The sequence below is a fragment of the Pundamilia nyererei genome, unplaced genomic scaffold (assembly GCF_000239375.1).
Source record: "Pundamilia nyererei isolate P.nyererei 1_Seehausen unplaced genomic scaffold, PunNye1.0 scaffold00024, whole genome shotgun sequence".
Classification (NCBI taxonomy): Eukaryota; Metazoa; Chordata; class Actinopteri; order Cichliformes; family Cichlidae; genus Pundamilia; species Pundamilia nyererei.
The window spans coordinates 374694-398547 of NW_005187425.1; the positions used below are offsets into that span (position 1 = coordinate 374694).

Genomic DNA, 23854 nt, shown 5'->3' on the forward strand with positions numbered 1-23854 from the left:
TCCTCAAAATGCAACACTTGTACTTCTTATTTACATGCGTTCAAAATAGAGGCACAAAAATAACGCCATATAACAACAGTCTTTAAATGGGCACTGAGGAAACCAGCTGCTGGAGTTTGGTCTTCTTTCTTATATTTTTCATGATGTGCTAAATGTTTTCAGGTAGCGGAAGGTCAATTTATTTGTCAGTAGTTTGTTCCTTCTGCCTAAAAATGACCCATGTACGCAAATAGGAATGTCTATGCTTTAAAAGAGTCAAGTAAAGGGATTTTGACAGTAGTATGAGTCTCATCTACTTCATCTATGACCATTTGTATATAGTATTTGTATTTGTATTCTATTTTTATCTTATTGTATATTTATTTTATTTTATTCTACTGTATATAGTATTTTATTTTATTCTATTCTGTACAGTTGTGTACTGTATTTATTCTTATTGTATTCTAATTTTTGCCTCATAACTTTTGCACTGTCCACTTCCTGCTGTGACAAAACAAATTTCCCACGTGTGGGACTAATAAAGGTTATCTTATCTTATCTTATTTTTATATACCACTTTTAGTTACTTTTTACTTTGTTTTTGTTCAGTGTTTTGTCACATAAACTAGCTAAAACCTTCTTTTAGGAAAAGCTTATGTTTGGGGTTTAATGGAATCACTTCACATGTTATACTGTATATCTTTTAGGTTAACAGAGTGTATTTCATTTAATCTAAAATTGAAAACATCAGACACATTTTACATCCACTTATTCACACAGCAGCTAGAGGTTATTTAACTACGATATATAAATATAGACCATAGTAATTAGAGTTTCACAATTTTTTTTTATTCCTCACTCTGTAGAAGAGACTGGGAATCATGCTTTAATGCATAAGATAAGATCTGACTTAAATTCTGCTGAATAAAATGCATGAATTACTGAATTAACATTTAGTAGTTAAATAATAATCTTTTTTCAGCTTCAGCTTTTCCTGCTGAGAAGGGCTGTTATCTTTGGTTACACCAGTTTCTCCTTTCTTTATAACTTCTCTCACATAGAGCAGAGCAGACATGATGCGCCTCATTAACGAGTTGTGTTTAACACAATGTCATTCATCACATGTTATTCTGAGAGCAATAAAAATGTACAAACAAGTGTCAAATCTAATATAAAAATTAGACATAGGGAAACCTGGTAACACTTTATAACACAACCCGCGAATGACGTGCAAGTACCCTGTACTTATGTGCATTTTGCAGGCAGGTTTTGCAAGAAACTATGGAACAATTACACTGTAAGTACCCTGTACTTTATGAAATGCAAGCCATATTATGCGTCACTTGCAAGACCCACGAAACAATGAAACAATTACACTGTAGCACCCGCGACTAAGGCACAAGTCTCTGTAATTACGTGTAATTTTGTTGTTGTTGTTGTTTTTTACTGGAAACAATAAAATAATAACATAAAATTTAATTAAGCAATTTTAAGAACTGGATTATTTCATGGTAAATACCAGAAAACAAACAATATTTCCTCATCTTACATCTTATGTACCCTGTAGTTTCACCCAATGACACGACCCTTGCCCCAGAAAGTACAGTGTACTTACAATATACTTGTTTCATTGTTTCCTGCAAAAACCTGACTTGTTACCTGCAAATTGTACAGTAAGTACAGGATAGTTGTGCCTTAGTCACTCCATAACATGACCCATGCCCCAGAAAGTGCAGGGTATTTGTGCCTTATTCTCAGGTCGTATTTTAAAGTGTTACCAGAAACCTAAATGGAAAGTTTTGTTTTTTTCATCTCACTGAAGAACAGTTAAATGAAAAACTATTGGAAACATACAACAAAACGCTGTTAGCTCCATCTTTCTGGCCCTTTGCTGTTACAGTAGCTTCCTCTGTTCAATATTTGCACTTCTCCTAGAAACTGGTATACAGATGGTGAGACATGGTGTGGTAACATTGGAGAGAGAATTATCCTGAAGTCACGCAGTTCAGTCTCGGATCACTATCTGAATGGGATTGGTTCAAAAAGCAGCTTGCCTTGACAACAACTTGTTTATTTCCTGATGGATGAAAATTACTAGTTTTCTGTGTGATTCTTTTAGCAGAACCTTCCAAAAGAGCCTTTAAACTACAATAACATATTAAATGTGTAATTTTCTGAACATATTGCACAAATTGCACAGAGAAAAAACTAACTGAAAAAATTCTGTAGCCTATATACACTGATTCAATTTCTGTGGGGTGACAATAAAAAAGGCAGATGCTTGCAAAGCTACTGAGACACATGAAGTGTCTTATCCCATTTCTTCATGTCACTTTGTGTTCCCTGATTTAATTTCTATGACAAACGACTTTATAAGTACACAAAACTTTTCATCAGTCGCTCTAAATTGAATCGTTTCTGTTTCGTTTGCAACACTGGAGCAAGCCCATCCATCACTTCTAAAGAAAGTCTGGGAATGAAAGGAGCTAGAGAGGTAGACAGTCCCAGCAGCTCCATTCTTCCCCAGATTTACTCTGACAGTCTTGAACCTTCATACCTAAACTCGGTAAAAAATCTCATCAATTCCCGCTCAGCAGGGAACTGTGCTGCTATTTCTCAATTTGCTTGTTCCATCTCTAGTCCTCGAATCCTTCTTAAGGTTGAAGGTTAGCACATTTTGTGTTGTTCAGGCCTTCTGAAACGATCCATCATCCAGTTTAATCCACAGTGTCACGTCTTCAGATGCTGTGCACTTTGTATAAAAAAGGGTTTTGTGAAGAAAAACATATTTCACGGTTTAATTTGGAGCAAACAGATTGCAGCATGTATCCATGCTGACAGTTTGAACCTGAGAGTGCATGTGGGGATGTGAGGGGATGAAATACAACAGCAACTGTGACTGATGCAGCTTTCTGTCCTTAAAACACTAAAACTGACTGGTTTCTGCACCTACTGCTACTGGTTGGATGTGTCTTGGGAATGGTGGATGGTAAACCCTTCACCAATCCTGAGTGGTGGGTAGGTTTTAAACTCTTTGTTGGTCTAGTTATAACTTACATTTATCTACATTCATCTGTTTGTGTCATTGTCGTCATGGAAAATGCAAATAAATTATTTTTGGTGTTCAGAGTCCTGCACTTCAGAGAAAAGTTTAAGACCAAACTATGTCTTGAATATGCATCTATATGCATCATCTTTTAAAGGTCAGGCAGGTGAGGCAACGCAGTCTGTCTCTCTCTGAGCAAAGCTTTCAGCGGACCTCTTCCTTGACCTTTTCTTAACAGACAGAGGTCGTTGTCAATCTCTGATAACAAAAGTCAGCATTGGCCTTGAAGCTGACCTGCAAATGATGATGTACACTTCTAAATGTCTGTCTTTGTGCATCTTTGTATAAGCTGTAGAAGACAGAGAAATTATTTTGATTCATAGAGAAGAAGAAACATGACCAGGAAGGACTTGAAGATGCAAAGTGTTATATACTGTTGTAATTCATATAGTCTGTTTGCAGACATGTTCTGGACACTTGTTTTCGCCTTGACTAATAAGAGGTTATCACATTTAAACATTTCACATCTACCACAATCATGCATTCAATCTACTTTCGCTCACACTTTCCCTTCATGCCTCCTTCTCTTGCAAAGTGCCTGTGTCCATTCATACTACCTGTGTTATCAAAATCAATAAGTCATTCGCAGTCCTGTTAAAATGACATAAGAACCCTGCTGACCATGATGAGACTTGAGTCCACTGTTGACCCACCCACTCAGCGCTCTAGCTGTTCATTTAATCAGCTTTTATCCAGTCAGCTGGGAGCAGTTGGTTGTTTAGCACAGACTGTAAGGGCTGTATGCTTTTTGCTGGTTCAGCAGAAAGTGCTAGGACTTTATCATCTTTGTTTCTTCTTACTGTTCACTGTGAAACTTAATTATATTCAAAGACCGTGCACCTTTGTTCATCTCTTTGTATTTCAAAGAAATGTGCTAAATTTGGGAAACCAAAAACACACATAGTAGCATAATTTCATCGTTGTTTCATTATATTTCTTGTCCTAGTCTGATTGTTGATATCAGGAATTTTCTTAATTTCTTAATTTCTCTGTTTTTGTTTTGAAGTGTGTGTGGTGGGGGTGGCGGTCATGATGGGAGGAGGGGTGATTTTAGGCAGAAACAAGTCGTGAACGAAACAATGGCTATTCTTTCTAATGTGATGTGGCAATTTGTGGCAAACTCATTAGTAAACAGATGTTGATTTTCGACTGCCAGCAGTCACAAAGCAACATTAAATCCAGTAATCACTGTCTTCTCTCCTCTGAATCTTTTCTAACCTGAACTTAAACACATTATAAAAGAAGCTGCAGTCAGACATTAATTTGAATAGGGGCCTTCGTTGCAAGTGACTCATTTCATAATGGAATTAATATTTCCTATTAAAAAATCTAATAGAAGCTTTGATAAGACACATTGCTTTCTTTGATGGACATGCTGTTCTGAATCTTCTGTATGGCTTGTTTTCATCTGGACTTGCTGTGTTGTCTGTAAATCTGGTGATGCATTGATATTTGATATTTAATTATTTATACATATGGTAATTGTTGAAGGTGTAACTGTCTCACATGTTGAACGAATTAATATTTTTTTGAATTTATAAATAACCGCAACTTTGCTTTCTAAGTCATTTTTGCAAATGTGTAGTTCAATGGATTCAGTCCAACCCAATGCAAGACAGTTTCCACTCAGCGCCTGCATGTGAATCAAAGTGCATTGTGTTATACCATATTTATAAGTTGTACTATTAGCTTTCTGCAGAGTAGACTCTCCAGCATAGCTGCTCCACCACACTCTCTTACAGTGTTTAATAAGAAAACCGCTTTGAATAACTGATATTCTATCTACTTTTAACACCATTTTATTACCCACATGTCTTATTATTCCTCTTACATTCGCATTACAATTACTGTCCAGAAAGAAAGACACTGCCCTCATTGCCTCCTTCTCACACACAGACACACATGAGAACTTCTAAACATAAGCAATCCACAAAATCACACTTGCAATACGCTGCTGCTGGTGTAGCAATACAAGCGATATACTGTATGTTTTTGTTGACTATAGTACTAAAGCTACCACGACGGTGCTCTCATCTTACTAAAAAGCAGATGTTTTGCATACCAATGCATTTTTCTCCACATTTCCGACCATCCAAACGGCATTTCCTGACTTTCCTGCATATCTTTAATAGCAAATGTATCCTATTGCCACTGGTCATACCACCGCACTTCACTGTTTGTGCATGTGTTTGTGACTCCATGTGTCTGTGGTGGAATCAGCAGGATGTTAAATTACACTGGCTCAGCTGGTGTATACAGACACAGAGAATGGTTTATGACTACCCATACACACACATATCCACTGAAGCACTCACATGCTTTGTGCACCAAAGTGTTTCATTAAAGATCTGCCAGTAGAGCTGCTTGGGCACGATCCCCTGACAAGTCACAGGCCTAGGCTAAATTACAACGATGGCGGGGAACAAAAAGGGAACACTGAAAGAGTGAGCTTCATGAATTGATTCACAATAAGGGCTCATCTCTCTGTGCACTCTTTAAAAAAAAATAATTATCTGGACCTTTGAGCTTTAGAAATGGGATAGCAGCCAAACAACGAGCAAAGTAATATCATGTTTAAACTTTTAAGAAATGATAAGATTATGAAAGCTGAAGACCTTTTTTTCTGTGATAACATAAACTTTTCATGCAAATTTATCCACAAATTACACATGGATTAAATTAGCCATTAAACTCTGTTGATTGAACTCAATTCAGTGCTGCAACTTTTTTTTCATCCTAGCTTGAGTACAGAGAGATGATCTGCCCCACAAAAGGGGCTTGGGTGCTATATCTGCAGTGCACCATGACCTTTTTCAGAGATTTGTAATGACCACAACATTTGACAATGCACAGAACCTTAGAGTGCGGCACTATTTGCATTTGGGCTTTGAGCGCTTGTGTCAGTGTATTTGTAATTATAATAAATGAATAAGTAGCAGCTCTGTGACAAAGTGTCATTTAACAGGAACAACACGTTTGAGCGTTTATTAGTCTCTGGTGTGAGTGGATTATATGTCTGGGTGTCCGTGCTATGCTGTCAGACTATCAGTTCTGTGAGTGTGACTGTCCATAGCATTTCATTTAGATATAAATAGCTTAGCTCAGCGTTTGACAAGTAGAGGCAGTGTAAATCTTCAGGAAATTAAGCTAAGTAAGTATGATGTGAAGCGTTTGTATAGGTGTGTTAAAAGACAGAGATGTTTGGCTCTTTAGCTAATTAGTCTTCAATTACTTTCAATAACAGAAATGTTTTATTTTAAAAGTCATCATCGCTGTTTAGTTCTACAGAAGACTTGGTATTGAACCTTCTCTCCACACTTCCAGGATGTCTGTAGGATTCACAATTTCAGCGTTTTTTTAGTCCATAAAGAAATATCTCAGCAAAAAAGAATTTTAATTTCTAGTTAAAGCTGGCTCCAAATCAACTTTAACGATTTAATGTCTCCTACAAGGTGTCCTACAGGAAAAATACCAAATTTAACAACAGAAATAATCAGGTTTTTGACTTTGTAGCTAATTTATCTTTTCATAACAACTTTTAAAGGTGAAGAGGTATTTCAGTAAGGCGGTTGATGACACAGGTGGCTAGGCTAGGTGGCTAGGGTGGCCACCAGAGGGCTTCACTCACACCCAGGTCGGGAGGAGGGGTTCTGCTGGGGTTGTAGTTTGGAGATGAATAAAGTCGGAATGGAAAGTTACAGCTCCTGTATCGTCTGTACAATACCTCCACAGTATCCCACTTCTTATCGCACAGGATTGGCTAAACCATCATTAGATTTTATGGTCCTTTCATTCTTTACACAAACATATTAGTTTATCAATGTTTTGGCTTCTTAAATATGTTTGGGTACCCCAGTGAGAAAAATCGATAAAATTGCCATTGCTGCCTGTCTATCTTATGATGTAGAGGACTCTGTGGTGTTTGACACAATTTTTTTTGTCTGCCACTATTTTACTTGGAGCAAAGTTTGTGACAGCAATTTTATTATACGTATGGCCTTGACAGTCTCCCAGCCTTCTCCTTCTCCGGCCTTCGAGCCCTCTTGCAAGCCCCAGGGATGCTGATGCTCAGAGTAATGAGCTAACACATCAAGAAGTTTAGTGGCAGATTTAACTCCAGGACAGGGAGCTAACTTTAAAATCACTGAGTCTACACTTTTTTTTTTGCACTGTTAATAACACTGTCACAATAAACCATACCTACTGTACATCATCTGCACTCCTGCTGTGGCCTATTCAGATCTGGCCATTAGATCATGTTGAGTTAAACCGCTCTCTCTCTTGCACATGAAGGTAATGGTTATGATTATGATGATTTTCTTTTTTTTTTTTTACATCAGGTGAGCAAGACGATTGAAACTAGAGCTAGATGGTGCTAAATGATGAACACTGGTTGACTGGAGGTGGTGGTAAGTCACTTTTTTCCCTACCTGTATATTTCTGTCTATATATGGATACTATATGTTCAATGACTACTTTATTTGGGACACTTCAATCTACACCTACTGAACAACACAAGATTGAAAAATGTTGATTTATGCTGCAATATTTGAATGATAGAGTCTTCCAAGAGAGAGACTGACAGCTACACTCACAGCTTCAGCCAATTTAGAATAACCATTTAACCTGCCATGCATGTCTTTGGACTGTGGGAGGATTATTTTGAGAAAACTCCAGTACATGGAGAAAAATGGAAATTATACACAGAAAAGCCCCTGCTACTTAGTACATTTGAACCCAGCAATAACACTTACAAACATTCAAAGGTGCGATTAGTAATTTTTTGAGATTAGAATATAATATAAAGAATATTTTACTTATGAATATAGATTAAATAGTGTGTATTTAAATATTTTGCCAAACTAATGCATTAGTTTTTTAATGAATTCATTAACTTAGGGCACCGGTTTGTGGAAGCTCCCATGTTTCCCCGCCACCTTGAACATGGTGCTTTTTGTCTAATTGCATTTTATGTGTGTGGCTAGAGACTGGCTGCATACTTTGTATGCCAAAGGTTGAGGAGAAGGGAACTCTTAGGCATTTGCCTGCTGTGCAAGCAAATTTTCATCTATTTCTAAACTTTCTGACTCAAGATATGAAGGCTCATACCTGTGTAGTATCATCTGACAAGGGGTCCCTTTTAACAAAGAAGCGAATATGCAACGCAAAAAGACCAAAACAACCAGCATCTTGATAAAATGTCATCCTTTTCCTCTTCACCTCAAGCCTCATCTCCTGAACTGAAGTCAGGGCTCTAACACATGAAATTGTGCATTGGCATGCTTATTTATTCTTGATATTATCGCAGTTACTTATTGCAAGCAGATTAGACATGCAGACCTCCAATCTCCGAACAGCCTACAAACTGCTGGCTAAACAGCAACATCTGGTTTTAAGCTAACATTATGCCACTACTAATGTTAGGTTCAAGTGTCCTAAAAATAATACTTTCCCTCATATAAACAGTTTGGGTTAGAGGTTAAGGGTCTTGAATCTTGAATCTGGAATTTAGGCTACGTTCACACTGCAGGTCTTAATGCTCAATTCCGATTTTTTTGTCTGCTCATTCACACTACAAATAAAATGCGACAGCAAACGCGCTCTAGTGTGAACGCTCAAAGCGGCCCGCATGCGCAAAAGAAGATGTCACACACAACGCGCTCTGTTTAGACCCAGAGCAAACAATATTGTTTGACTGATGGCCCTTAATATAAAGACTTCGGAATTCACGTTTCCCAATTTTTGCTTTAAGTTATTTTGTTATTTACATAATAATGTAGATAACCTAATAATTATCCTTATTGCTGTTTTAGAGAGGAGCGGTGCTTCAAAGGATAGTTGCAGATTTCTGTCAGAATCTGCAGATTATACAGTACAAATAAAATGTTAACGTTTCTCCAACGTCGTCTTCCCAGCAGTTTCACCGGATGGCCAGGAAGCGTTCGCGATGTCTTCTCCGGCGCTTCTCCAGTGCTAATAATTAGCGTCTGTCTTGTGTCATTGACGTAAAAGACGGATTTAATGCGACATGACCGTTCAAACAGCAGTCGCTTTCTAAAACGTCAGATATGTATCGGATTCAGTACAACATACGAAAGTGACCCAGATCGGATTTGAAAATATCGGATTCTGTTCACACTGTCATACCATGATCGGATATGGGTCGCATAGGGTCAAAAAAATCCGATTGGATGCGCTTTTGCCTGCAGTGTGAACGTGGCCTAATATTCTTATGCTTCTTTCTGCTCCTTTTTGAACATGAAAGTTATTTGGAGTTTTGGTTGCTCGTTTTCCTTTAGAATTTCATTCTAAAATCATATGAGAGTTTATTCACTATGCATCAGTCCAACAGGGATATATCAACTTCAACTAAAGTTTCACTAGCTCTGGGTAGCAGTAGCTAAGAGGGGCTAATATAAGTCCCCCCCCCTTTAGTATTTTTTAATAGTAGCTTACAGACAGGTTCATATTAACTAACAGAGGCAACTGCAGAAAACAAAGGCTAGCAGTAGCTAACCGAGGCTAACGGTGGCTAACATCAGCTAATAGCAGCTAAAAGAGGCTAAGAGCGGCCCTGCGACAGACTGGCGACCTGTCCAGGGTGTACCCTGCCTCTCGCCCTATGACAGCTGGGATAGGCCCCCCGCCACCCTGAAAAGGATGGATGGATGGATGGAAGAGGCTAAGAGCCACAAAAAATAGCAGCACAGAATGCACAGAAAGAAGAATAACAGCACTGGAAAGGGACTTCCTCAAACACTCACCTGACTGTAACTTTAACTTCATCATGCTAATGCCATGTTCATTTTTCTCTTTTTATCATTTGAGGAAAAAGGCAAGTAAGTTAGACCCATTAAAGACTTAAAAAAATCCATACTCTTCGATAGGTGCACGAAAAGAACACATCTTCTTTAACAAATTGATCATCCCTCTGCAGGCTGTGTCACCCTTAGTTGACTGAAGTGAAGTAGTGACAGGAACTTAATGAGAACTAATGCAGACTGACTGTGTCACCTGTGAAATAGATGGGTTTCCACAACTGGACTGTCTTAGACAAATCAAGGACAAAGTGCGGGTAGTGACTGCACGTAGGAGCAGTGAATAAACACACGAAATGCTGTTGTATTATTACTTTAGTGAAATTTAATCTGGATTACATTTACCTCTAAGCTATGTAATGAATTAATACTGTAACAATGTACCAATTTATAAAAACAGCAGGCCGCAGAAATGTAAATATATGAAACAAAGAGTCAGCGTCCTCTCCTCTCCTCCAGGTTCATTCATTATTAATGGTTTGTTAAATCTCATTTTCTCTTTCTCTCCGACAAGATCTTGTGATGTTCTAAGAGGTGTTATATGCTTTGTCTTGTTAAACCCTTGTTAGTGCAGTGTTAGTGATGAATGATGTGTCAATCGGAATCAGTGAAGGGCAGAAGTGAGGGGACCTGATGTTGTCAACCCACAAGGCCAACACCATGAATTTGGTCATTCTCCCCTGATTACCACACATACCACCAACCCTTCAGAACAACCTTGAATCTGAAATAAATTAAAGTGGGTACGACACTGTAAACTTGTGCAGAGACAGCTGTAGTTTTAAAGGGGATTCAGTAGGTAGAGCTACACAGGCCAACTCCTCAATAATGTGATCTAGTGTAGATCATGCTTTATATCAGTGCATTACTGTTAGATAGCAATCCACCTTTTCATACACAACTAAATGAAAGTCTTCTTTCAACTCCTAGGGGAAATGATTGACACAAAACAGGGGATTTAAATCGTCTTACGGACAAGTCCCAGACAGCTTTCAACTCTATACAACTAAAATCCATCTATTTGTACCAGAGGTGGTGCAAACAAGGTTACTGAGTATATCAATATGACATTTCAAAATGTAGCTTTTAAAGCAGAAATGTAGCTTTGAAATGGCAAAGGCTGACAAATTGTTTGAGGAATGCAACCCTGCCAAAAATCATAACAGAAACCAAAAAAATTAATTAGACCTTATGCAGAAAAAAGAAAAATTATATTTAAAATTAGAATGAGATTGCGGATACAAGCGGCAGAAATGGGCTGGCCTCTCCCTTAGAGGTAGGGTGAGAAGGTTGGCCATCCAGGCGGGGCTCAGAGTAGAGCCGCTGCGCCTCCACATCAAAGGGAGCCAGTTGAGGTGGTTCAGGCATCTGACAAGGATGCCTCCTGGGAACCTCCTGGGTGAGGTGTTCCGGGCATGTCCCACATGGAGGAGGCCCCGGGGCAGACCCAGGACACACTGGAGAGATTATATCTCTCGGCTGGCCTGGGAACGCCTTGGTGTTCCCCCGGACAAGCTGGAGGAGGTGGCTGGGGAGAAGGAGGTGTGGGATTCTCTGCTTAGGCTGCTGCCCCTACGACCCGGCCCCAAATAAGCCAAAAAATATGGATGGATATTTAAAATTACTAAAAGCACAGTTTAGTCTAAAAGGAAAAAATAAATAAACCCACCCACAAAAAGATTTTTTGTCAAATGTGAACAATGTCAACACAAAATTAGAAAAAAAGGAAAGAAAAATCTCTACAAACAAACCGAAAATCAAATCCCCTTTCACGCTATTCACACTAGTATTGAAGTAATAAGTCATGCAGGTCTGTCTACTGATGAAACTGATGCTAAATTACTTTAAAAGTGCTTAAGAATGAATAGTGAAGACACCACAAACTGTAGCTCTATAGGCATCTTCTGCAGTTTTATTTTTTCAGCTTTTTATCCTTTTTATTCCATCTGCAATTATATAATCAACTAAGCATACTCAGTATGCAGGTAGCAACCTCAGGGCTGTCCTAAGGTGACATCTGCAGAAGAGACATCATATTAGAACGAGATTCATTAATCTATTCACGCGTGTTCTCCACACTTACGCCTCTACAATACTAAACGTGTTCATTATCCCAATTAACTGCAACAGAATAACCACTCTGAGAGTGCATAGTGCTAAATATGTGACATTAATTCAGTAACAGAAAATGCTTGAAGCATTATGAGAGCTTGCCCAGATGATATAATATTGACTGGTTTTCTAACAAAGAAACATTTACAGTATGTATACGAACTGCTTTATTCTATCTTTTTTAACAATTAGAACAAAATAACTAAGAATAAGAAACTGATGGAAAGATCATTTTCCAGTTTCTTATACTTTTTCTTTCTTGAGGTAACCATGGTTTTGAACTGAACTCACTGACACTGAGGATACTGCAGCATGAGGACAGAGAAGCAAGGTTACAACAGTCCAAATAAGGATGCTCGTCATATATTGACTGTGACAGAAATTACAGTTAGATGTACTAAATGCATACATAGCATAACTATGTTGTTTCATTATCCCAATAATGCATACAGCATTTCTAGACTGAAGCCTACCCCACTTCCTTTGCCACAGTTGTTCCAGGAAAATCCTTCTTTATGTAGAGAGAGTATTAATCTGACTTTTTAGTATTAGTGTGCACCTTGTTAGCTAGATCTACCAATTACTGTTTCTCACTGACAATCGCAACACGTACTGCCAGAGAGGGGAAGACTGCGCGCAGGCAAAATGCAGTAAATCAGACCGCTTTAATCCTGAAGTACGACTAATCGAACCTCTAACCTTTAATGGACACATTCTTCTTCAAAAAATGAGATCAGGCCAGACTGACCTGTCTTTGTAGAGATATCACTCACAGATAAATCACTGGCTGTTCTGTTTTGGCTAAAATTCAGGGGCTAGTAGTTTGGTTGCCATGGATACCAGTTCAGGTGTTTGGGGGCTCTACTGTCTGTTGGTGCTTTGTACACCATGGTCTGATGGCTTCTGGGTCTGTTTGTATGAGTCCCTGTGAATGTGTGTCTGTGTATCCAGCATATTGATGCTGTCTGTGAGCAGAATTATTATTATTATTTTTTCATGGCGCATTTATTTCTGTAATCATATTTTCCTCTTCTCTTCTCTTCTCTTCTCTTCTCTTCTCATTTTCCCCCCCTGCCCTCCTTTGCCATCACCACCTCTCTTCTTCTTCTTCTTCTTCTTCTTCTTCTTTTTCTTCTTCTTCTTCTTCTTCTTCCCCATAGATATATACAGAGTGTAGTAGGCCAGACTTGGCCAGTCCAATTTGGCCCAGCAGCCCACTTGTCAGCCTGTGCTATGTGTACCCAGGCTGAAAGACTGATGGCACCAGGAGACAAAGAGAAACGGAGATAGAGAGGAAGGATCAGGGACATAGAGTACTGGTATAGAACATTCCTATAAAGATCCTGGGAAAATTTATAGTTGTCAAAGGTTCACACACATGATATAAAATTTCAGTAAACCACAAAAAGAGGACAGCCTGATATCTGTATGGGTCTGAGTCATGCTCTGTGCGCTAATCAGTGAATCACGGCCAGTGAGAGCTGACCAGCAGTTCACAGTGAGGTAAGCCTGGACAAGATTAGTCTGGCTGTCCTCCTCCAGCATTCTTTGATTTTATTTGCACTGTGATGAAATCTGCTTCAAACTTGTGTATTCAGTAAACAGGATATTTTGATGTTTAGGGAACGGTGTTATTATGTATCAGGGTATCTATTGGATGCTTTACCTGCTGACTTTTGTTGGAGAGTCACTTTAATAGGCTACCCATAACTGAGGTCTGAGACATAATAAAAGATAACTTTATTGTACACTAAATGCTAACAATGTAAAAAATATTTAAAAAAACAAACATTAACAAACATTTTTATGTTAATGCATGTTAAAAAAAAAAGAAATATTCAGCACAACTGTCTGCCAGCATTTACTGTAAGCCTCTTAATAATAAATTAAGTATGTCCCGCAATATCGACTAATAACTATTTCCCATAAACAAATAATTGTAAATCGCATTTGTAGCCAGTATTATAATCTGAATTCATAAGCATTCCATTAGCAATATTTTCTAATACATAGATGTCATGAGTCATAATGAGTCATAATGCATGCAAAATTAATATGCAGATCAAAAAACATTCGTTGGCATTGAGTAATGTCATTGTGTGTGTTTTTATTATTAGTTTATGTGCCAGGGAATACAATTGTGAATGTAGTCCTGTAGCTTTGTAGCTGTAGCTAAATGAGGGCTAATCTTATCATCCAACTGACCTAAAAATTGTATGTATATAAAAAATACATCAATTACTTTCTGTGATTCTAATTAGGCATGAGAGAAAAAATGTGAAAGCGTCCTAATATACAGGGTTAAAACATTTTTCTTTTCTTTTTTCTTTTTTTTTTTTACCACATTTTGTTTTTACTGCATCCTCACCATCCACTCAGTATGAATGCACCTACAAAAGCCCACCTTGTTACCTCAAAATCTCCAGTGCTTGAAAAGAAGGCAACAGGACTTCTTTATATTTCTGAACCCAAAGACTACCGTGACATGGATGACCGTACACAGATTTGCCTCAAAATATAATAAGATTCGTATAAAGAATAACAGAGAAATGCAGAAAATCACATTGAGTTTATGGATAAAGTAATGAAAGGCACTTATAAACCCATTTTCCACTGATTGCCAAAGACAGCAGTGGATAAAATAGTCACAAGACCAAGTCAATACAGCACCTTGTATCTAGGTCTAAGTGTGAATGAGTATGCACAGTTCCAAAGCATGGATGACTTCACATTACATGCAATATTTCAAGATATTTTTTGACCTACTTCCTATAAACAAAGATCAGAGAAGAGTATAAAGTAAAGGCAAAGTACAATATCCCACAGCACCACTATCCTTGATGGCTACACCCTATATTCAAGACTTGATCTTCACACTCTAAGAAAACAGAAAAAAACACTTGCAGCCAAAGAACAATCAGAGCACTTGACACTAACAAAGAGACATATGACTTTCTCATGCAGCACACAGGTTGCACCAGATAGATAGATAGATAGATAGAACCACTCACTCGCTCACTCACTCCTGCTTAGATTAAACACATTTTATAGTAGAGAGCCCACCTTCATGACGCATCCCTCTGTTTGTTAGTCCACTCGGAAACACATGTGCTCTTCCGGATGTGCGAGACGAAAGAGACAGAAAGAGTATGTGTCCGTGTGTGTGAGCTGCAAAATCCGCTGCTTCCTCTCTTCCCTGGGAGTCACAGGGGAGGAGAGTCCATCCCTCTCGGCAGAGAAAATGTATGTGTTGGCGTTTGTAAGTGCACGTGCATATGTGTGTGAAAGAGAATGAAAGAGAGGGAAAGCGCTGCTCCTCCTATCCTCTCCTACAACTGCATGAATGAAAACATAAAAGGACACACCTCTATCTGTCTATCTATATATAGATCTATCTATCTGTTGAGCTATCTGCCTTCTAGCTTCCTTCTTCACTTTTCTTTCTCTATCCTTTCCTCCTCTCATCCCACCATATCGCATGTTTGCTCACCTCCTTCTCACTCTCCTGCTCCCTCCCCTGCACTGTCTCACCACCCTCTCTCTCTCTAATAGAAAGCTCAAATTTCTCCACTCTTCCATACAGACCCACAAAACAGGGAGGGAATAGAGAATAAATAGATGTTCGGACTCTCCTCTCTTTTCACTGTACATCCACTTGCCTCTCCTGCTTATATTGTCTCACCTTACCCTGCATTATTGCAATAGTGAGCTCCTCCACTCTTTCTTTTCTGTAAATAATCTGATTTTTCAGGTCTATTGATTTTAATACTAATCCAGTTTGTTCAGATATTAAAACAGAATTGCAATACATGATGGAATTGCAGAGGCACAGCATGAAACAAAGTGCAGGCAGTGAGCCTAGTGAAACACAGCCAATGCAACTAAATTGCATTGATTCAATACATCTCAGTGCAGTTTAGTTCATTGACTGCAAGCAGAGATATGACAAAGTAATGCTATTTTACACTTCTTAGTATGCAAAAGCAATACATCGGCAGCACATTGTAATGCAGAGCAGATCCTGTTCAGATGCAGGGTATAGATAGTAAATCTTTTAAAGTCTGTCTGCCCTGCAGCTGTGTGCTGACAGAAAAAAGCCAACAGGGGGTGCTAGTACGCTTTTTAAGTTGGCGATCATCGCAGTGCAGTAGGCATAAGAAAATAAGAGACAAAGAGAAACAGGGCTTTGTGATTAGAGCTAAATAGAAGATCAACTATCAGACAATTTCTGTCTCTGCCATATAGATGGAGGATTAAACAATAAATAGATGATCAGGCTCTCCTCCTCTTCTTCCTTTCCTGCTTATCCCCCCTTAGTAACAGCTCACATTTCTGGGATTTTTCCTGCGATAGATGGGAGTATATATTTTAAGGTCTAGAATCTATCAGACATCAATTGTTAAACTTACCATAGACTGAAATAAAAACAAACAAACAAGAAAATGGCCAAACAGTCGGAAGGTATGTGAAACCATTTTTAAAACAATGAGAACAGACCAGCAGAGAATGGAGCAGAAAACACTAGAGTCAATTTTTCTTTGTTAAAGCCCTTACAAATACCTTTGTGTCTTTTATGGTCCACCTGCAGCTAGCTATCCGATAGCTTTACTGCCCATAAAAAACACTGTTACAGTACCCAGTCTTGTGAAAGGCTACAATGATGATCGTTAGCTGAAACTCATAAAAGCTTAAAATCCGTATTATTAGACATGTTCTTGATTATTTAAATGGAAGATGACAAGACTTGAGAGTCATATAAAAAGTAAACACGGCACAAATCCCAACAGTATATTAAGCAGCAGAGAGTATGCAGAGATTAAAATTTGTTGGACTTACCATGTCCAGCCACCTGACATGGACTTTCAGTCCTCAAACCTGGTCAAAAAACAAACAAACAACAAGGACAGTTCTTCCCTAGGAAATGGAAGCTACCTGCGTAGTGACTACAGCCCACTGAAACTGTTATTTGTTAGACGGACAAGCAATATTTATTCCTTTTTGATCGAGTGCCTACAAAGGTGATAAAAACCATGTCATTCACTACAGTCATTCAAGACTCTTTCTGTTCGAGTGTAGTATTTCAAGCACATCTCCCCCAGGGACTGGTGCTGAATTGCTACAGAACCATCACCGAGAGCATCCTCACAAACATGATCATGACGCGGTACTAAAGCTGCTAAAGCAGCCGAGCGGATGACCTACACCGTGTGGTGAAGATTGCATACTAAACGAGCTCCCACAACTGGAAGATGTCTACACCACTCTTCTGAGGAAGTAAACGAGCAGCATCATTTCAGACACATCACACCCCCGTTACCCTTTGTTTCAACTTTTGCCATCAGGCCGATGATACAGATGAATACAATACTCATGCAAACAGACTAAGGAACAGCTTTTCTCCCCACCCAACCACCCATATGCTATAATGACTTGCACTGACAATAGCTCTTCAGCACTACAATTGCACCCCATACAATCTCCCCCTCAGGAGTATCCATCCATCAATCCATTCTCCTCTGCTTATCCAACTCAGAGTTGTGCGGGGCTAGAGTCTACCCCAGCTGCCACAGGGCTGAAGCAGGGCATAGGAAAGGCTGCCAGTCTGCTGCAGGGCTTACGCAGACAATGATTCACATTCACATTCACATCTGTGGGCATTTTAGTATAACCAGTTAAACCCACAAACTGCATACCTTTGGACTGTAGGAGCAATCCAGATTACCCAGAGGGAACCCACTCAGTCACAGTCCACACAGAGAGACACCCACTCACACTCATGTTCACACCTATGGTCAATATTCATGTTGCCTCAAATGGTATTTGCATGATAAAGTCACTTTTATAAGATTCCTTGTCTTAAGTATAAAAACAGTACAATGACCCGAATGGCAGCAAGTGCAACATCACTCCAGATTATTTATTTATTTTTTTAACCAGGAGAAAATCAATTAAACACTTGTTTATGACTAGTCAGCGTACAGTGTAACTGTAGCACATATAAAGAAGCATGAGAAAGTTTATTTTTCACAAGCCTTTACGTCTTTTAAAAGCAGCAAATTAGGTGTTTTTAGTTTCCTGCTTCCTGTCCTCTGTATCCAGGCAGCCTTCTTGACTAAACCAAAAATAAGTGTTTCTCGGAGGAAATGACCGAGAACTTGTTTGACGTAAACTCTCAGATTCAACCACTTATGAAAGAGTGAGAATGTGCAATTATAGGTGGCAAATTATTGTTTAATTTGGGATAATTGTTGTTTAAATTCCTTAAATAGCTTGTTTAAATACAGAGAAACCACTGAAGTGCAACCAATCTCAGATATAAAGCATTTACCTCATCTGCCCTTCTGCAGGATAAAGGATGCATGTGCTGTTTGGAAGCTCTAAAAGATATGTAATCTGTAGTTGATCAGTTTTCCAAATGTTTCAATAGTACTGTATAACAGTAGCTTTACTTGCCTCTGAAATGTCTATATGTGTCTTTGTGTTCCACAGCAGGAACATATTAATCTCAAAGGGGGTCATCACAGCAGCAAAGCACACCTTAAACAATATTTTAACGACACAATAGTTATAGAAATGCTGATCCGTGTTCCATTAAATACATTCTCACAGTTTCAGGATCTGTCAGTTTTTCTTCACGCACAAAAATAATTAGAGCATCTGTCACAAGCATCACTGATGCAGTATCAGCACTCAGCGGTGCCATCCATCTGCTGAAGTTGGTGTGTTTTTGTGTTTTGGATGCACTGCAGAACTGTGAGTTTCAAGCTGACTTGGCACTGCGCACAACAAAAAAATCAAGGGAGACTTTGTTTGGCTTTGTCTAGATTGACAGTTTTATGTCAGATTCAGGTCATTTCACATCCAGCCTTTCGGTATCAGCTCCGGATTTCCTTTGCCACACTCCATGAAGAGGTCAAGTTGCGTCTCTCTTGTTAGTGTCAGCTAGCTGACAATGTGATGCCGGCTGCGTGTGCAGCAAGAGGAAGCTGCTGCATTGGTTTTATCACTCACTACTCTCCTATATATTGCTGGTATATCACAGCTGCACTCTGATATGAAATGGTAAAATGGCCTGTATTTGTATAGCGCTTTTCTAGTCCCTAAGGACCCCAAAGCGCTTTACACAACCAGTCATCTACCCATTCACACACTGGTGATGGTGTAGTCACAGCCACCCTGGGGCACACTGACAGAGGCGAGGCTGCCGGACACTGGCGCCACCAAGCCCTCTGACCACTACTTGAGTACCACGTAAACGTGATACTCAAGTAGTGCAATTAGATCTGGCACTGTCCCACAAATTAGGAACACATGACAGAAATTCCAGCAGGGGGCAGTCACTTTACAGCAACTCAGAAATAAGGTCAACATGAATTTCATCAGCAAAGGAACATAAGTTGCCACGACTACACGACTTTAATGCAACTTTAATGCACAGTTTCATTCATCATCATTACTAAAGCATATCTAACAGCTTTTCTTACGCTAGTCATTTTTTTTCAAGTTTTGTTTAATAAAACTTGAAACTCTTGAGGCAATAAACGTACCTGAAAAGAATTACTTAGTGCATGGATCTTTCTATGCATATTTGCAAGCTATTAGAAGCTGCTTCCATCATTTATATGCAGTCTGTGTTTTTAGAAATTATAGATGTGGCCATAGACAGTTCATCTCTCTTATGCACATTAATGTGTGGTTGTATTATTTTGATTGATTAATTATCAAAATGTGTGCAAAACCCCAAAAACACCAACTTTTTAAAAGATTTGTTACATTAATATAAACAGTAACCTACTGTATTTGTTGCAGGCACCATAAAAATTTAAATAACACACAGCTCCAAGTGGGACTGGTTTAAAAAAAATGAAGATATATAGCCTGAGAAGGTTTGAAAACTCAGAATTTCAGATAAATCAAAGAATTATCAAGAAAGTGAATAACGCACAGACCTAATGCACTCCATACATTCATGTATATGTTTTGAACAAATTTGCAGGGTTGCAGGTATAAATTTACCATAGTTTTGATGAGAAGAAAAGTTCTAAAGCTGGAATATAACACGAGCAGCAGTTCTGTTACTCCAACACTAAGAATCTCTTTATTATCAGTGTAGTCAAAGCAAGCATCCAATAAACGAATCCCTTCTAGCATATACAAAGATATTGCACTTGAGTAGTTTCATGAGCTGTAACCACTCTTATCTCTGCTCTGCTGTATTGAAATTACCTGAAGCATGAGAGTTTACTGAGCCTCCGGCATTTGAACTATAAGAGCTATGAAGTGTTTGCCAGTGAAATTAAACAGAAAACATTTCTAGAAATCAGTGGAGTCGAGGGGGATAAAAAGAGCATCAAATTAGATTATGAAATGTCAACATGAAAGCTTTCTTTTTAATCTACATTGTGAGCTACAACAGACCAGCAGAGCTTCTCTCTTAAGAGATCTAGAGATGATGGCACAAAGGTTTCATAGAAGGCTTAAATCCTTCTGGACGTTTAAGATAATGTGGATTTCACAATTCAGTGAGGGCTCTGTACTCATGTAACACTTTCACAGCTGAAATAATTTAGCTTTGTGGTACAGAAACAGAGTCTAATGAGTTTCAGCTAATTGCCTAATTAGTTCAATTCATGAAAAAGCATGATTATGGCTTCCAGTGTATCTTCCCCATTACTCTGTCTCGGCAGGTGGTTGTCAGGGGGTAGTTGTGTATGTGTAACAGGGTTGGGCAAAAATGGCTAACATACATGTAACCGGGATTATGTATTCAGATTACAAAATCATAAGTAAATCGTCTAACCAGATTACCATCAAATTTGATTTTAGTAATCTTGTTAGAGATTCTTTCCATCTTTCAAATCTGGGGAAAAAATAAATTATACAACCTTTTTTCCATGATAAGGAATGCTATTGATTTACTTATTTACTAATTTAGTCAGTCACTTCCCCTTCACAGATATGCACTCCATTGTCTGTGCCAAGGGCAGTTTGTCAAACAAAGAATAACAACAGGCAAAGACCTCAAAAGACCTCTTCTGACTTTGAAGACGGCAAAATCTTTTTTATGATGTCCCTGAGTGCACTATCACATTATTCAAGGCCTGAATTGATTCAGCAGTAAATCCTAAATATATAACATATATCATTATAAATACTGAAGGTCTTTTTGCAGTATTACAAAGTTGAGAAAAAATCTTATGTATTAAAATTTTTGATGTAATGTGTATTTATTAACCAATTATATTTCAAAGCAATCAGAGACAATTTTGTGATTAAAGAGAAAGAGGAAACACGCTGAATTTTGAGATGCCATAAAACAAAGAGAAAAAAGGAATGAAAATAAGAAAGCTAGTTAAACTAAAGGAGATTTAAAGCTCACATGTAGAAAACTGACAGCCAGCATGCCTCAAACTGTCAGGTCCTGAAGAGATGTTTAATTAATTAGAATTGAAACAGATGGTATTCATTATCATGTTTCAGTATATAGATCACACACCTGGAAACTGACAGTCTGATGCATGCAGTGGGCCAAAATGTTATAGCTCCAATCCTTTGAATTAAAAATCTACATCAATTTACACAATGAAGTTTTCATATTAGGTGATAGCTCCCCCTACTGTTCCTGTAGGCTACAAACTATGCCAGAACTCGCAGCATCACTAAGGATCAAAATTTAATTTAAAGGGTTTAGAAAAGAAATCAACAGCAAATGCAAAAGTCATGTGATTCACAAAGAAAATCAAATAAGCATCTATCCAATCAGAAAGCAGTCGAAGTAAACTAAATGAACAAGGCAGGACTATACGACAGAATAGTGAATTAAGGGTATACGTGTGTGAGTGTATAAATGTGTGTGTGTATGTGTACCCAGCCAGATTTGTGTTAATTCAACCACTCATGAAAGAGTGCGAATGAGCAATTATAGGTAGTAAATTATTGTTTTAATTTGGGATAATTATTGTTTACATACCTTAAATAGCTTGTTTAAATACAAAGAAACCACTGAAATACAACCAGCCATCAACACAACCAAAGTAAACGAGGAATGCTAGGAAAATAAATATCTAGTTCCTAGAAACACCTACTTTATAATGTGAGAAGTGATAAACATGCAAGAAATCTACTGTGGATCTACCCACTGTGCTGACCTCTTGTGCATAGGGGCAGCTGAAAGTAGCTTTAATTGAATTTCTTTCAAGGTTTGTTATGGTAGCATCTCAAGTTTAATTATGGACTATATAGAACTATGTTGTGTCAGTTATGTTTATACAGTAGTTGCAGCCTTATACAGTTTAGCTGTAAACAGGCAAGAGGTAAACTTTAACTAAGCATGAAGCCTCCACACAAGGTCAAGTTGATGCTGAAGTGAAATCAGGATGAACTCATGCCAAGCTGTTAAAAAGGAGCCAAGAACCCCGAGCATCAATTTTAATTGGTACTGGGTATTGAACACAGTGAAGAGTGTTGGTGATTGATGATAGTAAGCTTCTGGCCAAAGGTATCTACATTCTGACTATAAAGTTTGAATACAACAACAACTCTCACAGATATAAAGACATCTGTCTTCTTGCCTTCATTTCTGCTGATCTTTAGGTAGGAAAATAATCCCAATGTAAATCTTCCTTAACTTTGATCAGCACTTGCAGCAGTTTAAATGTGTTGTCTTTTATTTCATTGGCTTCTCTTTGCTGTTTATCTTCCATCCACTACATAATGAGAGTATTCTGTCTATAATCAAACACCTCAACCGGTCAACATTTTTACTTAAAATGTAATGTGGCTGCTTGACAGGGGGAAAATGGATTGGTGATTTTTTTGTTGTTGTTGTTTAAGAGTAAACAATTAGACTGGAACATCTTACTGAAAGATCAAAGCCTTCGAGCAGCATTATGAAGAGGCTGCTTCATGGTTGAATTTGAACCGCAAAGAAACAGTTTCAGCACAAACTTCAAGATGAGTCTTTTCCCCTGCTGTCAGACAAAACTCACCAATTAAAAATAAAAGGAATCCAGAATTCTGAAAACATGTCCATCTCGAACTGAAAAAGTAAGGTCTCACTGCTTTGAAGGCAGAGACAATTGCCCGAGGTCATCACCAAGTAATGGGGATGAACGCATGAGACAACAGCATTAATGAGGCTGCACTTTCTCCACGGAGAGCAACCTTTTATCTGAGCGTGGTTAAGGACTGAAAGTGATGACAAGAAATCTTTTAGGATCGCCTAAAGGAGGCAGATGTGCTCCTGTGTCCTAATGATTCATTACTGTGTTTTTGTGAATGTATTTATGTCTGTTACATAAATTGCTAACTGTTTCTAAAGCACAAGTTTTTGTTTAAAAAGAAGGTGCTGTAGAATTTAGCAATACACCATTACTGAGCAGTAGGAAATGACAACAGACATTGATTGGGTCAGAAATAGCATGAAACAGAAGAGCTGGTGTGGAGGGTGGGTTGCAAAGCAGCTTGCAGAAGCAGCAGCACAAATGTAAAATGTTTCCCAACAGGACTTCCAGGTGAGCTTGATTCTGTGACATGCTTGAACTAACATTATGCTCAGTTTTATACACCAAGATTACTATTTCTTTTAAATTAATCATATTTTAAAAAAAAAAAAAAAAGTTAATTCTCCTCAGTTTTGACCACAGGTTTAGTGTCTCTGCATTTAGTATCTGAAATGTATATAAACAGTTCCACCTTGCAAGGCAATGGAAATAATAGGTTTTACTCTGGTTTCCTTCAAGTGCTTAAAATAAATGTATTAGAACACCGTTCTTAAGAACAAGAAAATACAAATGTTTTAAAAAATGAGTCAAAACATCTTTAACTAAAAGACTAAACT

At 38.3% G+C, this 23854-nt stretch overlaps 1 protein-coding gene across 1 annotated transcript in view; it reads right to left on the reverse strand.

Moving 5' to 3' along the window:
• LOC102192090 (inactive phospholipase D5) overlaps window positions 1-15349 on the reverse strand; it is a 55346-nt gene extending 39997 nt beyond the window's left edge. The window contains exon 1 of the mRNA XM_005727302.1: window positions 15079-15349. Within this exon, the coding sequence (XP_005727359.1) occupies window positions 15079-15084 (6 nt within the window). The 5' untranslated portion in view covers window positions 15085-15349. The remainder of the gene's footprint in view (window positions 1-15078) is intronic.
• Window positions 15350-23854: the final 8505 nt, after the last annotated feature.